This window comes from Vulpes vulpes, chromosome 2, assembly GCF_048418805.1.
Source record: "Vulpes vulpes isolate BD-2025 chromosome 2, VulVul3, whole genome shotgun sequence".
Taxonomy (NCBI): domain Eukaryota; kingdom Metazoa; phylum Chordata; class Mammalia; order Carnivora; family Canidae; genus Vulpes; species Vulpes vulpes.
The window spans coordinates 93808338-93822642 of record NC_132781.1 but is presented as its reverse complement, the minus strand read 5'-3'; the positions used below and the strand labels follow the sequence as shown (position 1 = coordinate 93822642).

The window sequence follows — 14305 nt, the reverse complement described above, 5'->3', positions numbered from 1 at the left end:
CTCCATTTTAAGACCAGACCTGCAAACCAGAATTCAATCACAGCGTACCCACCTGTTCCACCTCTCCAAGCGTGACTGGCTGAGTCTGATAGCGAGCATTCATTCTCCTCTGTCTCATGTCTATTCTGTTTCGGGTAGAAATAGCTTTTGAGACTGGCTGGGATAATTTGTTAAACAAGGCCAACTTCTCTGCTAAGCTTAGAGTGGAGGAGTCAGGTTCACCTTGTTCAGCAGCATCTTTGCCCTCATTTGCCTGGTCTCTGGCTAAGGCTTTGTGGTGAGCAGATGCCTGCAACCTGAAAGGGATAAATACTCAGTAACACAGATAAACACCAACAAAAGCCCTCTGCTAAATTTTGAAAATTAACATTCTTCCAAGTGTCATGTAAGTTTGAAAAGGGTTGATTTCTCCCTTCAGATATTTAAGACAGGTGTAGGCACTGTTTAGCTATTAACAAGACCATGAGTAGCAGAGGAGGCGTTACCAATTTCACAAAGAGCAGATCTTTATCTCTGAATTATTTCCAAAAAGTGAATTTCCTCTTTAAGGAACTAAAGTCAGTTTGGATATACCTTATCTTAGAGAGATGATGTATCAGTGGTATCAACAACAAATAAAGCAGAGTCCCAAGGTATTACCCATGACACGTCTAGACGTTCTCTAAATATGTGGTTCAGGGGCACCTGGGTGGCTCAGTTAGTTAAGTGCCTGGCTCTTGGCTCTGGCTCAGGTCGTGATCTTAGAGTGGTGAGATTGAGCCCCAAGTTGGGCTCTATGCTCAGTGTGATGTCTGCTTGAGATCCTCTCTCTTCCTCTCCCTCTGCCTCTCCCACTCCCACGCATGCTCTCTCTCTCTCTCTAATAAATAAAAATAAACAAACAAACAAATAAATAAAAATGCAGTTCAGAGGTATTCTTTTCCTTTTATAGAACTGGGAAATACTATGTTCTGTCAACATATCTGTAGAAGAGTTTTGATTTTCACAATTGTAAAGATTCCTTCACTCCTTTAGTGCAGCATTTTCTCTCATAGCTTTCTACCAATTTTGTAAAAGGTACTTAGATCTGTAAGTCCCAGGAACTTGAAAAGTAAAGGACATTTCAAGTGCTGATAAATCCCTCCAACTTCCAGGTGGAGGAGGAAACCTCCCGTTACCTGGTCATGGTGGATCTTGGAAGGTTTATGACAATGTAGGTTGGTGCCATTGGCAAATCCAATTCTCAAACCCAGCAGACAGTATATTGTCTTAGCTCCAATTAATCACCAACTCAGGGGTTTCCCCAGACTAAAGAGCCAGTATTCCAGGGTATCATGAAGATGGTAAGAAAGGCAACCTGAGTCTCACATGTTTCCGAGGTGTAGCACAGAGCAAGGAGACCAATGGCCACCTACTTCCCCAGACAGACCCCTACTTCTGGGGTGGGGGGTGGAGGGATCTATTTCTGCGCTGCCATTTGATTTTTTTAAATCTTATCTTTGGTTCTTTTGTTTTGGCCCCTCACAGCAAAACAGGGGATATCTAGATGCCTTAAAGGTATATTTTCAAAACGTCACAATTCAAAACTTAGTAGTAAAACATCTAAGTTCAGACACCATAAATTAATATTGTCTTAATCCCAAAAAGTCATGGTCTTGTCTCTCTATACATTAGAAGCAGATAGGGTTGTTTCCAGCATGTATTTAGGACTACAAGTGCTTACAAAGACCAGGGTATTACTGGAATTTCAACCTTCATGTTGACTCCTCATTTTCCTATTAATCTTTATTAAGTGCTAGTATTTTAGATGAAGGATGAAATTTCTTAGGGGTGACCATGATTATGAAAAACAAACAAAACAAATGAATAAGTGAGTTAGTGGGATCCTAGTTCCAATACATAATGTAAGCAGAGAGATGAAACGTTTTCTCATGCAGGCCTACACGAAGTTTGCAGTGTCTCACACACCACGACAAAACAAAATGGAGCCCATTCCCACAGCAACTAGTTGCCCTGATTCGTTTCTCAAACACATGAAAAGCATTCAGGATTATGAGATGCATCTGTTGTCTAGGACTTTTGCCTTGAGGGCTGCATGCAGCTACTTCTATCCAGTACCTGGCAGGCTGCACAGTGCTCTTAGCTACAGTGGGACTAGGAAGTCTTGCCATTACAGGGTGGGTGGCCACAGAGCACGAAGCAGGGATAGGTTCACTTTAAAAGCAATTGCCAAAGAAGGAACATTCATAAGGAAAGAGAAGAAAAGAAGCATTAAAGGAAAACATAGTTTTAAATTCAGAAACAGTACATAAATATTTATTAATATATTCTGGGGGAAAATACCAAAGAATTTGAAAAGCAATTACAAACTTAGGAAATCAGAGAGGGAGGCTATGCAAAGTAAATGGAATAAGATTAGATTTCTAGAGCTTGGAGAAGATTTACCCTAACTTCAGAATAAATGTCCTGATTTTAAAAAATAACTTGAGAAAAAGCTAATATCAATCACTAGTAAATCAGCAGATTATGCTCATGTTTTAGAACGTTGTTTTCAATCTCTTTTGTAAAAAAGAAAAATCAGTATCCTCATATAACCTATAAGCACATCAAAGTAAATTCGGGGAGCCTTCTAAGGTGGTAATTTTTGTTTATATTTACTGTTTTGCTCTCATGGATAGTTGCTTCTTGGTATAAACAATAGCCACTCAAACACTAAAAAAATGAAAAAGCTGATTTGCTAAGAGTTCCTAATAAATACAAGAAGTTTGATCTGCAAACACAACATGGAGTTGAGGAACAGCTGGGTAGGGAAGTGAAGCAGCTAATCTAATAGCAGGCCCATAGGTGTGGGCTATGACACAGATGCCTCTAGGGATGTCCGTGCCCTGAATGAGGTGAACTTGCTTTCTTCAGGAAGACCGTGTGTGTGTCCAGGAGAAGCACGAAAATAATTTCTAAAAACCAAATATGAGTTTTCACTTGATTGAAGCAATTATCTCTGAATGAATTACTTTGAGAAATTCACTCTAAACATATTGGAATAGACTGCTCAAGTATGGAAAGTCATCAAACTTCCAAGGATTTTTTTTTTTAGGTTTTTTGGTGATTGTTTAAAAACAAATAAAAAGGGATCCCTGGGTGGCGCAGCGGTTTGGCGCCTGCCTTTGGCCCAGGGCGCGATCCTGGAGACCCGGGATCGAATCCCACGTCAGGCTCCCGGTGCATGGAGCCTGCTTCTCCCTCTGCCTATGTCTCTGCCTCTCTCTCTCTCTCTCTGTATGACTACATAAATAAAAAATAAATAAATAAATAAATAAATAAAAACAAATAAAAAAACACCCCCAGGCCCCTGGAGATATCTGCTGAAATATATATGGATGAAATGACATCTGGGGTTTTTCTGAGAACAATACACTGGGAGATGGGAAGTGGATAGGATGTCGGTAGAGCAAGCTTCACTAAGCTGCTGACCTTTAAAACTGGGTGGTCAGTACATGGCGGCTCAGTATATTAACCTCATGTTTTAAATTTTCCACTGTAAAAAAAAATTAAGAAAGGCACAGACCAAAAAAAATTAAAATTCCTCTAAAAAGAGGTTTTTCTAGGAGATACAATGGGCAACACACTCCTTTACAAAGTTCAGAGAGACCATGGTTAAGGAGAATCCCAAAGTACCAATGTCTCTGTGGCTTTTAACTAAACCATCTCCCAATCACTTCATTTTTATTTAAAATCTTTAAATCTTTTTTTTTTTTTTTTTTGCAAGAAGGTATTTCAGCTCAAGCCAAGAGGTCACGAGGGGGACTTACGTGGCTGCAATGGCCACTTCCTCGGTGGTAACGGGCTGGGTGTGGGATCTATCCTGTAGCCGACGCAGCCTTTGCTCCACAGCCGCGTTTCTGGAGCGTCGCTTTGGAACATTTTTCTCATCAAATGATTTTTCCATTTCCTAAGATCAGAAATAATGAGGAATCCTTATACATTGCAGGAAGGATACAGGGGCAGCAGAGTCTCTGCTTTGTTGTCCTAGAAGCCCCCACTCCCCCCCAAGGGACCTCCTGCAAGGCACATTTCATTCTGAGAAGCACACACCTGTTAGGGTGTCAGCTGGTGGTCACACCTGCCAGAGGCTCAGCCAGAGGCAGAGGGGCCAGAGTGAGGCAGGCTGAAGGGGTCCCCCTGCAGGGAGCAGGGGCAGCAGTGGCACCTCCCTGAGCAGGGGGACAATTTCCCTCAAGCACTTCGGCACACCTTACCCTGAAAAGCAGCCTTTTGGCAGCGACACTCAGCTTGGCTCGTTCATCTACCTTTTCTTCATCTGTAAAAAAGCCATAAAATAAAAACTGAACATCATTAGAAAAACACGGGTGAAGTCTCTGAAAAGTTTCCCAAGGCTGACCTGGAAATCCTTTGAATATAAGAATCCCTTGGAGGGATTCCATTCTTCTGCTCAGTGAAAAGGTGCTAATTTCCATTGCAATTAGCCAGACAACCCTTAGTCTGGAGAATATTTTTCTGTGGTAATATTTGAGTAATTGAGGTCTAAGAATAGATTTTTCTGAAAGGCATTGCTCTTTATTGTTACATAGTAACAATAAATTAATAACAAAAAGTTGCTTCTTTAGCCAATCAGTTGTTTTAATATTATCCATTCCACAGTTCTCTCTCAAAAATAAGGAAAAGCTCACTCTAGAATCTCAACTAGGTTTTATTAGATTCACAGAAAGAAAATATGCAGAAAAGAAATCAGTATGCTCCATAATCTCATCCTCTCAAAAAGCAAAATTAATGGAAACCTAATCTGGGTGAAATGATAGAGAAGTGGCAAAAGGAAAACAGGTACTTGCCCTCAGTGGTTGGCATTTCTGAATGCGAAGCAGACCTAGGAAAGACATTAGGCAATAATAATAACAAAAAATTAGTTGGTGGGAATAGAAGATCCAAATAAAACATCAGATTAAAACTAAAAGCAAAAATAAAAATAAAAATTCAATTCAACTCTTTTAAGGAATATCATCCTGCTAACAATTCTTGTTGTGAATACACAGGTACAGGTGTTAATGGACACGGTGGAGTGCATGTGCACACAACCCAGCCAGGTGCACACCTCGTGGAGACAAACCAGAACTGAGTGTGACTTATTAAACATGACCGATCACTTTGTAGAAAAACTTTATCATCCTTATGTGTAAGGCTACAATCGGGTAAAACTCAAATGTGACAAGTAGACAGATATTTATAAGAGGAATATAAAATCCCTATTTCTTTGCACTGGAAAATCTAGTGAATACTCACTGGTGGATTCTACTTTAATGAGGGCATAACAAATGAGAAACAGTAAATGAAGAAAAATAACATGTCTCACTTCTTACCCTCTGAATGCAATGTAAAATCGTATTGTGATACTGTTGTCACAGGCAGCATCCTTTAAAAATACATACACACAAGCCAAATAAAGATCTCTTAGAGACTAGCTGGAAGAATGATGGAATCGCCACATCCCGTTTAACCAGCACTAGGACCGTGGCTGTAGGAAAAATTCTGGACTATTGCCTTTACGTTCCCTAGACTACGGTACTACACATCACGCATGCCTACCTATCCGATTCCTTTCGTTCTGCTGAGGTTATAGGTTGAGTTCTAAATCTCTCGGAAGTTTTTCTACTTTCACCAGGAGAAAAATAGCGTCTTGGTTTCCGGGACCCTCTCTCCCGCTCCACACCGGTAGGCAAGCCAACTCCTTCGGTTGACCTCTCAACCCGGGATGGGCTTTTAGAATCATTGGGAGGGAGTATACAGAAGAGAAACGAGAGAGAGAAGAGAGTGAGTGAGAGAGAGAGAGAGAGAGAGAAGCAGAGGTTTATGCATCTCAGTGAGGTAAGGCCCAGACACCACCAAATCCCACCACATGCTCCGACCATGCACGGAAAGGGGGCGGAACATTCCAGCAACCCAATACTGTAGCTCCCCATTAGTAGGCAAAAGCAGAATGGTAGTTTCTGAGCCATTGCCTGTACGGGCTGCCCTGCACACTGGTGAGCTAAGCTAATATGATTCAATGCAGGACACAACACAAGTTGCGAAGTGAATAATTCTGCCAAGGACGTGCAAGTGACACATCAGGATGACGTCTGAAACATCACCTACAGTTCGCGTTTCTTGCTGGCATTGACAGACTCCAGAAATGCATTTCGCAGCTGGGCCACTGAGACCTTTGTGTCCAGCATGCCAACTTCTGTGGGGGGCCCTTCGGCTCTGGAACTCTGCAGCTCTGGATCCTGCTTGGAAGTGGGGTCCTTACACTTGAGGGGGGCCTGCAGCTGAGGGGGGCCCGTGTAGTCAGACAGGGAGCGGGTGAGGACCTTGCGCTTCTTTGTAAATGCTTCCCTTCTGTGGCCTGTCACCCTGGCATCTTGAGACACGGGCTCGCTCTGAACATATAGAACCATCTCTTGTCTGCTAATTCTCTCCGTGGGTTGTTGCTGAGTTTCAAGGGGGTGTGACAGACTTTCTGCTTCCATCTGGTGTTCTAAGGTGACTGTGCTAACAGCAGGCTTGCCCAAATCTTCATTTCCAGAGGGCTCTTCGTGGCTTCTCATAAGCTCATGGTCCTCCAAATCCAAAAGTGTTTTCCTGCTTTTCTCCAGAGCTTCGGTGAAGAGCATATCTTCCTCTGTTTTTGACTCACAAATATGGAGAATGGGAGTATCCTCCCTTCTCTCACTTTCTAGAACCTTCGAGATGGGAGGCTTCCTGACATTCTGGGTGGCCGACCCCCCCCAGCTGTATTCTGATATGTTTTCAGGGATCTCTGAGGTCACCAGAGTGGCCGTGTGAATGGGGTCTGCTGGTTGGACATAGCCGCGGATGGGCTGTCGCACGGAGCTGGCCGTCTTGCTGGAGACCCTATCAAAGGCCGAATTTTCTGACTGAAAGGACGAGCAATGGATGGGCACTGGCTGATGTCTCCTCTGAGTGAAGGGCTCGGAGGCCACTTCGGGGCTGCTGCGAGCACTCTCCTCTCTCACCAATTTTTCTCTAACTTTAACTCTTTAAGAAAGAAAAAGGATTTAAGTTGCAAAGTGCAGTAACTGCTTAACGGGGAGAAAGCATGCGTGGATCATAGATTACTGGTGAATGGAAATCCACCCAAAGACAGAACCACTGGGGACAACGCATTTCTGGTGGTTAATGTCAGAACCCCACTGCGTGCTAGATGAGCGATTTTGAGTTGAGTTTCCAAAAGTGCATACAGATGCCAGTGTGGCGCCAAACTAACTCCACCCTCCATAAAGCTGAGATGGCTCAGATGCCATCCTGGGTGAGAATGGACCTCTTCTGACTACATCAATGACCAGGAGCCACAGAAAAATCCATTAATATACACCACCAGTATGCATGAGGGCACACTGAGGCTGGCCCTGGGAATCCATAAACCCTCCACATGTACAGGCCTTGTGTATGGACTCCAGGGTGGGGAGGGGGCTTTTCCAGGTATACACACACACCTATTGACCAAATGTAATTTCATTGTTTCCTGGAAATGTAAGAACATTTGTGATTTTTAAAATTTTTTTAAATTGGACTCAAGATACAACAATTGCCCCTTTCAAGCACTCAACTAAACATTCCCAAGCTTTGTCATGCAATGCAGACTATATTCATTCATTCTGAAGACTTGTGACCAGTTTGGACATCGTTACTACTAACAATTGTGGCACCAAGGAGGGTGTTAGAGAAAAGATATTCTGTTGAAAGAACTAACACAACTGAACGTTTTCTTCCCTTTGGGGTTGCTACTAGGCCCTTAGTTAAAAACTAACCTGAAAAGACATTGCTCTCATTTCTAGAGTTATTTGAGTATCTGAGAGCAAAACAAATCCATTTTAAAAGCTACACACCTTATTCTATTACTGCAGAAGCAAAATAACCAAGAGCTCTGGCTAGAGGCACCTAGGAGACCTGAGTCCAAGACTGGCTCAGCCAGTTCTAGCTGTGTGGTCTCAGGCAACTTACTTGGCTCAGGAGTCTTGCTTTTTAAATGGAAATGGAGAAGAAATGTTGGGAAATATCAGGAAGGGAGACAGAACATAAAGACTCCTAACTCGGGGAAATGAACTAGGGGTGGTGGAAGGGGGGAGGAGGACGGGTGTTGGAGGGGAATGGGTGACGGGCACTGAGGTGGACACTTGACGGGATGAGCACTGGGTGTTTTTCTGTATGTTGGTAAATTGAACACCAATAAAAATTAATAAAAAAAAAAATGGAAATGGTAGTGACAAAATGTAATGTGGTGGTTTGGAAGTACATGGAAGGCTTAGTACTTTAACCATTTAATAGCAGTAGCTGGTACTTATCTTTACTTTTTGAAATGCCATGTAGTGAGAAAGGAGAAACCACTGAAGCTGTTTAAGCATAGATTACTAATTCGCAATCATCTTTAAAAAGTAAAACACGTTTTTAGAGTGGGAAAAGTGATTTCTTGGGGCTAAACCTTCATTTCCTGAATATTGGTCAGCAAAAATAATTATTAATGACAGTTTCAGAAGAGAATATTTCCTTAAATGACAAATGCACCCAGCTAAATTTGATATAAACACCTACATGTTTTTCAACATGTAGGATATCTATGTATATTTCGTTAACAAAAAAAATCAAAGACACACATAAAAGGCAGTTACCATGAACAATTCAGGAGGAAAAAAGAAAGCATTCCGAGTTGTTATTTTTCCCAGAGACTAGCCAGTGTTGGAGGTTTTCATATTTATAAGCTTTGTTAATCAAAAGAAGACTGAAATGTGGTTCCAAGTTCTCCTGTGGAATGTGTCCTTCTAATCAGAGACAATCTGAATGTTGTCCTCAGCTGAGAACAAAGTGACTGTTAGAAACTCAGTATATGGGTGCTTTGTCCTGCCACAGCCTTATTCATTCTTACTCCTTCCGCCTCTCCCTGCCCCCAATCTTAAAAATGAAATGATAGGGGTTTTTTGTTTGCCTTTAAAACCACATGCCCTAAGTGCAACTGGTGAAAATTAACTATTGATTTAGAGATGAGGAGACATGGAGAGGAGGAGGCTGGAAGTGCTGGGTGGATCCAGCTGGTGTTGACCAGATGGGACACTAGCTGGTTAGAGTGACTCAAGAGGAGAGCAACCAAGAGGCTTTATTTAGGTGCTCACTACTGCCCCCACTTGGTGGTGTGTGGGTTGGTGAGAAAGGAGAGAAGTGAGAAGTGTAATCCAAAAGATTTTCAAAAAGGGGAAAAAAGAGGAGGTGGGGAATACTATTAGCAGGGATTAAGGCAATTGGAGTAGAAAAGCAAACATTCAAAATGTAACTTCCAGCAGCCCCTTGTGAACACATAATTTTCAAAAACACTGCCATTAAGAGGGCAAGAAGAGAGTTAGCATTCATTCAGTAATGTGTGGAAGAGCAAGGCATGTCAGCAGGGAAGTAGAAGCACTCACTACACATAAGCCAAGACTTTCAGCTTGGGATATACCTGGAAGGCCAGTTGATAAGAGAAGGTGTGTCCCCTTCGGAATCTTTCTGGAGAAACCACTCATGTTTGGGTTTCCCGGTACTATCACGTACAAAAGACAAAACTTCAGATAATTTCTATTTGAATGTCAACACATCTACAGACAATTATAATTTAAAACTATAAAGGCTGATTTTTGTTTAAGTAAAGACTAGTCCTGGCTTTTGAAAATGTGTAAGTGCATTTTGCCACGGAGTTTATATTCACTTCACGAACCCCCAAGGACACGTGGGCCCATTACTAAACCCAAGAGATTGAAATATATCTATCCAAAGCCACCTCCTAAAGTGTTTTTCCAAGTAATCTGAAAGTATTAGGAGTCTGTTAAAGTCACACTTTCCCCATAAATACCAGACAGTTTTCTTGTAAGAAGTCGGATTAAATATCAACTTATCTATAAGTTTTGTCAAGGTACATTGGTAAAGAGCCAAATATAAAGATAGTGTCCATGCAAAATGACATGTATCACATAAAGGAGATAAATAAAAAGAAATTTAATAAGATCATATCTTTAATTGCTCTTGTACATTTTCCTTTTATATTTGTCACTAAATAGGGGAACTAACATAACGATTACATAACCATTACTAATTCAGGTCAATTCAATAAATGTTGAGTTCCTACCATGTATGAAGCACTGTACTAGGCTCTGAGAAGTACCAAAAGTGACTCAAGCATCATCTCAGCCATTAAAAAACTTACACTACAGGCAGGCAAGATATGATTTACACATACATTCTTCAACACACGCTCAGCTATAATGCAAAGTTGAATGTTATGAAGGAATTATGCCAGGCTGAAGATATTTTAGAACAGGCCAGGAAAACCCTGTGGTAAAGCACGCAACAGGAGGTGAAGACTGCTGATCTATATCACCTTACAATGCAGAAAGGGAATGTTTACCAGCTTAAAACCAGACCAACTTATTTGTAAGAGTTTTTTCAATACTAGGCTAGAAACACATATTAGTTGAAAGCAGTTTCCAAGAAAAGAGAATAATAATCAAATAATCTTAATTTTCTAAAAGTCATTTTATTTCAAGTTTTAGTTGAAGCTGACAGGCAAGAACCAGTCTATAACCACTACCGTACTTTTTCTTGTGACCACTGAGATCTGTCATAGTCTAGGCTTGGAATCCCCATCTTTCTATACCCAAACCTGTTAGCCCACCCTTCTATCCCCAGCATTACAGCAATTTAGTCAGTAGTGAACAAAAAATCAGATGTATGGAAAGCTGTTTTATTTCCAATTATAAAAGGTCTAGTTGGGGATCCCTGGGTGGCTCAGCAGTTTAGTGTCTGCCTTTGGCCCAGGGTGTGATCCTGGAGTCCTGGGATCAAGTCCCGCATCAGGCTCCCTACATGGAGCCTGCTTTTCCCTCTGCCTATATCTCTGTCTCTCTCTGCGTGTGTGTGTGTGTGTGTTTGTGTGTGTCTCCCATTAATAAATAAATAAAATCTTTTTTTTCTTTTTTTAAAGGGTCTAGTTTTTAAGGGTGGTATCTGGGTGGCTCATCAGTTAGGTGTCTGTCTTTGGCTCGGGTCATGATCCCAGGGTCCTGGGATAGAGCCCCACATCAGGCTCTCTGCTCAACAGAGAGCCTGCTTCTCCCTCTCCCTCTGCCTGCTGCTCTCTCACCTCATGCTTTCTCTCTGTTAAATCAATCAATCAATCAATCAATCAATCAATCAACCTAGTTTCTAATTTAAACATAGGAATAATTAGCTTATCATTTGCAGCTAAGAAAGGAGGCAATCACTCCAGGACAGGATATAGTAGAAGAGGGAGCAACAGATATTTGCTTTTGAAAACCATCAAGTTAATATAACTGAGATGCCTACCTCACAAAACTATTTTAAGACTCAAATGCTTTTTGTATAACAGAATTCTTTGTAAACTGAGAAGTGCTGTGCAACGTTTTGAACATGACTTTCACTGATAAGACTAGAACTTGGTCAACACCACCAAAAAAAAAAAAAAATCAGGAGCTAAAGAATATGATGGGTCAGCATCTGAAAAGTGAAAATCATACAGAGACTTGGGATCCTTGCTGGGCTCCATTTATTCATTACATCTCAGGTGTTTAGCCCTCTAGCTAAACAACCAAGTAACTATGAGCATGGTAGCAAATAGTCAAATTTTGACAATTTCACATATGATACATATGAATGTAATGATAAATAACTGAAAGTAGAGAAGGCATCATGCCAAGAATGTGGCAAGCCCTTTCAAATGCTCTTCCTCTCCTTCCTTTTTTCATAGACAACATCCAACTATCCATCTCTGAGTTACTGCTTTTATATTTTAAAGAGATGAGACATACAGAGTCTTAATTCAGAAGTCACATGATTTCAAGGAACATGGTCCAGCCTCAACCAGGAGGATGATTTTGTCTTAAATACGTTTACTTAAGCAGGAGTGATTTAGAACAGTATTTCTCAAAGTATTTCTAGGATCCTTGACTTTGGTTGAAGCACTTACTTTGGTGATATTTTCTGCCATCAGGACCAGAAAATAAAGAGAAGGGATGGGGAGACACCTCATCTGAATGGGACACTTTCTGAACACAGGCTGCTGAGAGCATGCCTCACCCCCTGGCTCGAAGCACAGGCTCCCTCCTTGGTCCTTCTCTCCCTCATCCACTAGCAGCATCTGATGCAGGCGATCCCTCCCTTCACCTGGCTCAGCAGCCTTCTAGGTCTCCTCCTCCCCATACCGCCTGCCCCTCTAGAGCTCAGGGTGCCCAAGATGGGCTCCTCTCCTCCTCCACTGACATTCAGTGCCTTGATGTTCCCATCAGTCTCTGCTACCATGCTGCCCTCCCCTTCACCTCAGACTCTTGGACTCTACTGGCCACTTGATGCTTCCATTGGGATATCTGGTGGCTATCTTGAGTATAACATGTCCAAAAACTGGACTCTTGGTATCCCTCCAAAGTCAACCTGCATTGGAGCTTTCTCTATTTCAGCAAATGACAATGCCCCACTTCGAGTTGCCTCCTCTCAAGACTCCTCTTCGATTCCTTGGTTTCTTTTATGCCCCACATCCAAGTTATCAGCAATTCCTCTGGTGACCCTCAAAACCTAACCTCTTTCCTCCCCTCTGCTGCCATCATTCTAGTTCAAGCTACCACCATCTCTCACTCAGATTACTAAGATAGCCCCCTAATTATTCTATTTGTTTTCATCCTTGCCCACCTACACTCTATTTTCAGCTTAGCAGCCAGATCGGTTATTCCTCTTTTCCATCCCTTATATGGCTCTACACATCATTTAGAGCACAACTCACCCAAAGCCCTGGTGATGGGCCCTCCCTGATCTGTGCACCCCTCTCCCCCAAATCTCTCTCACCTCCTCTTCCCCTCCTCAAATGCTCCATGCATGGAGTCCCCTCAGATCTTTGTGGGTGCTACTTCTGCTTGGGCCAATTCACCCCAACAGTTGCAAGGCTGCTTCATTTTATGTAGGTCTTCACTTAACTACTATCCTATCAAAGAGTCCTTCCTAACCACTCTATATCAAAATAGCAACTGCCAATCATTTCTCTGTCTCCCTCTACTGAATTGCTCGAATTTTCTTCATAGCACTTACTACATCTATCATGTTGCATGCTTGTTTGCTGCTTTTTCCTAGGGGAGGGAGATTCAGTAGGGGAAATGAGCTTCTTGAGAAAAGCCCGTTGTATCACCAGCACCCAGAACAGTGTGTGGGAAGGAACAGGTCTCGATAAATATTTGTGGGATGGATGAACTGTTCAATGATCACACCCTCGAAGGTGTTCTTATACTCATTTTATAGATAAAGCAAGGAAGGTACAAAAAAAAAAAAAAGAAAAAGAAAAAAAGAAAGGTATATTAACTGGCCCAGATCACAAGAAAGGCTGGGGCTTGAACCCAAGTGTTGTGAGACCCTTGAGGCTACATCTTCCTCTCCAGCGCTACAGGCTTTGAATTCTGGAAAATGAATGGGTAATGAATGAGCAACCCCTCCCTGGCTGGAGTGAGATGATGTAGTTGGGACGCCAGTGTTCACGTGCTCTGAGGCTAAGCAAGGAAGGCACCAAAGGTGTCCTGGCCATACCCAGAACTCTGACTGGATAGTGGTCTCAGCTGCAATTATTCTACCTTCAGCAGAAAGCCTGGAAATTACCTGTAAATCCTACAAAACTTAATTATCTTCTTCCTGTTTTTTCTCCAAATGCACAACATGAAATCAAAGGTGTCCAACAGTGAAGAGCAGTTTGGTTCAGAGGGCCCTCCTGCTGAGGCTGGGGTGGAAGGGGACTGCAGGGGCAAGGTGCATGAGACCTTGTCTCCTTTCCTCACCAAAGCCATCTATAGCAGAAGACAAGTATAAGAATCAACCATCTGGAAATAAGAAAATCCATGGGAGGGATAAACTGGGAGCAGGTGATGCTGGGTGTTAAGTGGAAAGAATCAGAAGTACTCTGAGGCCCAAGTGAATATTATAGTTTGACTGGGTCTCTTAGCTGCCCCTCCTCCTCTGGCACATGCAGAAAATGATAACATGACATGACACCTAATTCACAATCTAACTCCCACTTTCATAGGCACTTTTCAGGCTCAGCATCACAATAGCTAACTATCAACTAAACATTCATTGATAAATATTCACGTGTCTGCTATGCCACAGGTACAATGTGTGCATCAGGGAAAATAATTTTAGCATGAACACCTGACTTCACTGCATGTTGAGAATTCCCTAGGAAATCAGAAATTTAAAATCAGCTCTGTATGACCTATCTTGTAAGTTTAAATCTCAGCCA

The 14305-nt window shown here is 42.1% G+C and overlaps 1 protein-coding gene across 18 annotated transcripts in view; it reads right to left on the bottom strand.

Moving 5' to 3' along the window:
- SVIL (supervillin) overlaps positions 1–14305 on the bottom strand; it is a 153978-nt gene that overhangs the window by 57770 nt on the left and 81903 nt on the right. For 7 of the 18 annotated variants that reach the window (XM_072749284.1, XM_072749271.1, XM_072749273.1 and 4 more), the window contains exons 7-14: positions 9482–9562; positions 6127–7029; positions 5578–5748; positions 4827–4861; positions 4236–4297; positions 3789–3928; positions 2098–2193; positions 53–296 (exon numbers count right to left, since the gene is read on the bottom strand). In XM_072749284.1, coding sequence (XP_072605385.1) covers positions 53–296; positions 2098–2193; positions 3789–3928; positions 4236–4297; positions 4827–4861; positions 5578–5748; positions 6127–7029; positions 9482–9562 — 1732 coding nt within the window. The remainder of the gene's footprint in view (positions 1–52; positions 297–2097; positions 2194–3788; positions 3929–4235; positions 4298–4826; positions 4862–5577; positions 5749–6126; positions 7030–9481; positions 9563–14305) is intronic. The other 11 variants (XM_072749280.1, XM_072749285.1, XM_072749281.1 and 8 more) reach the window with 4 other exon arrangements.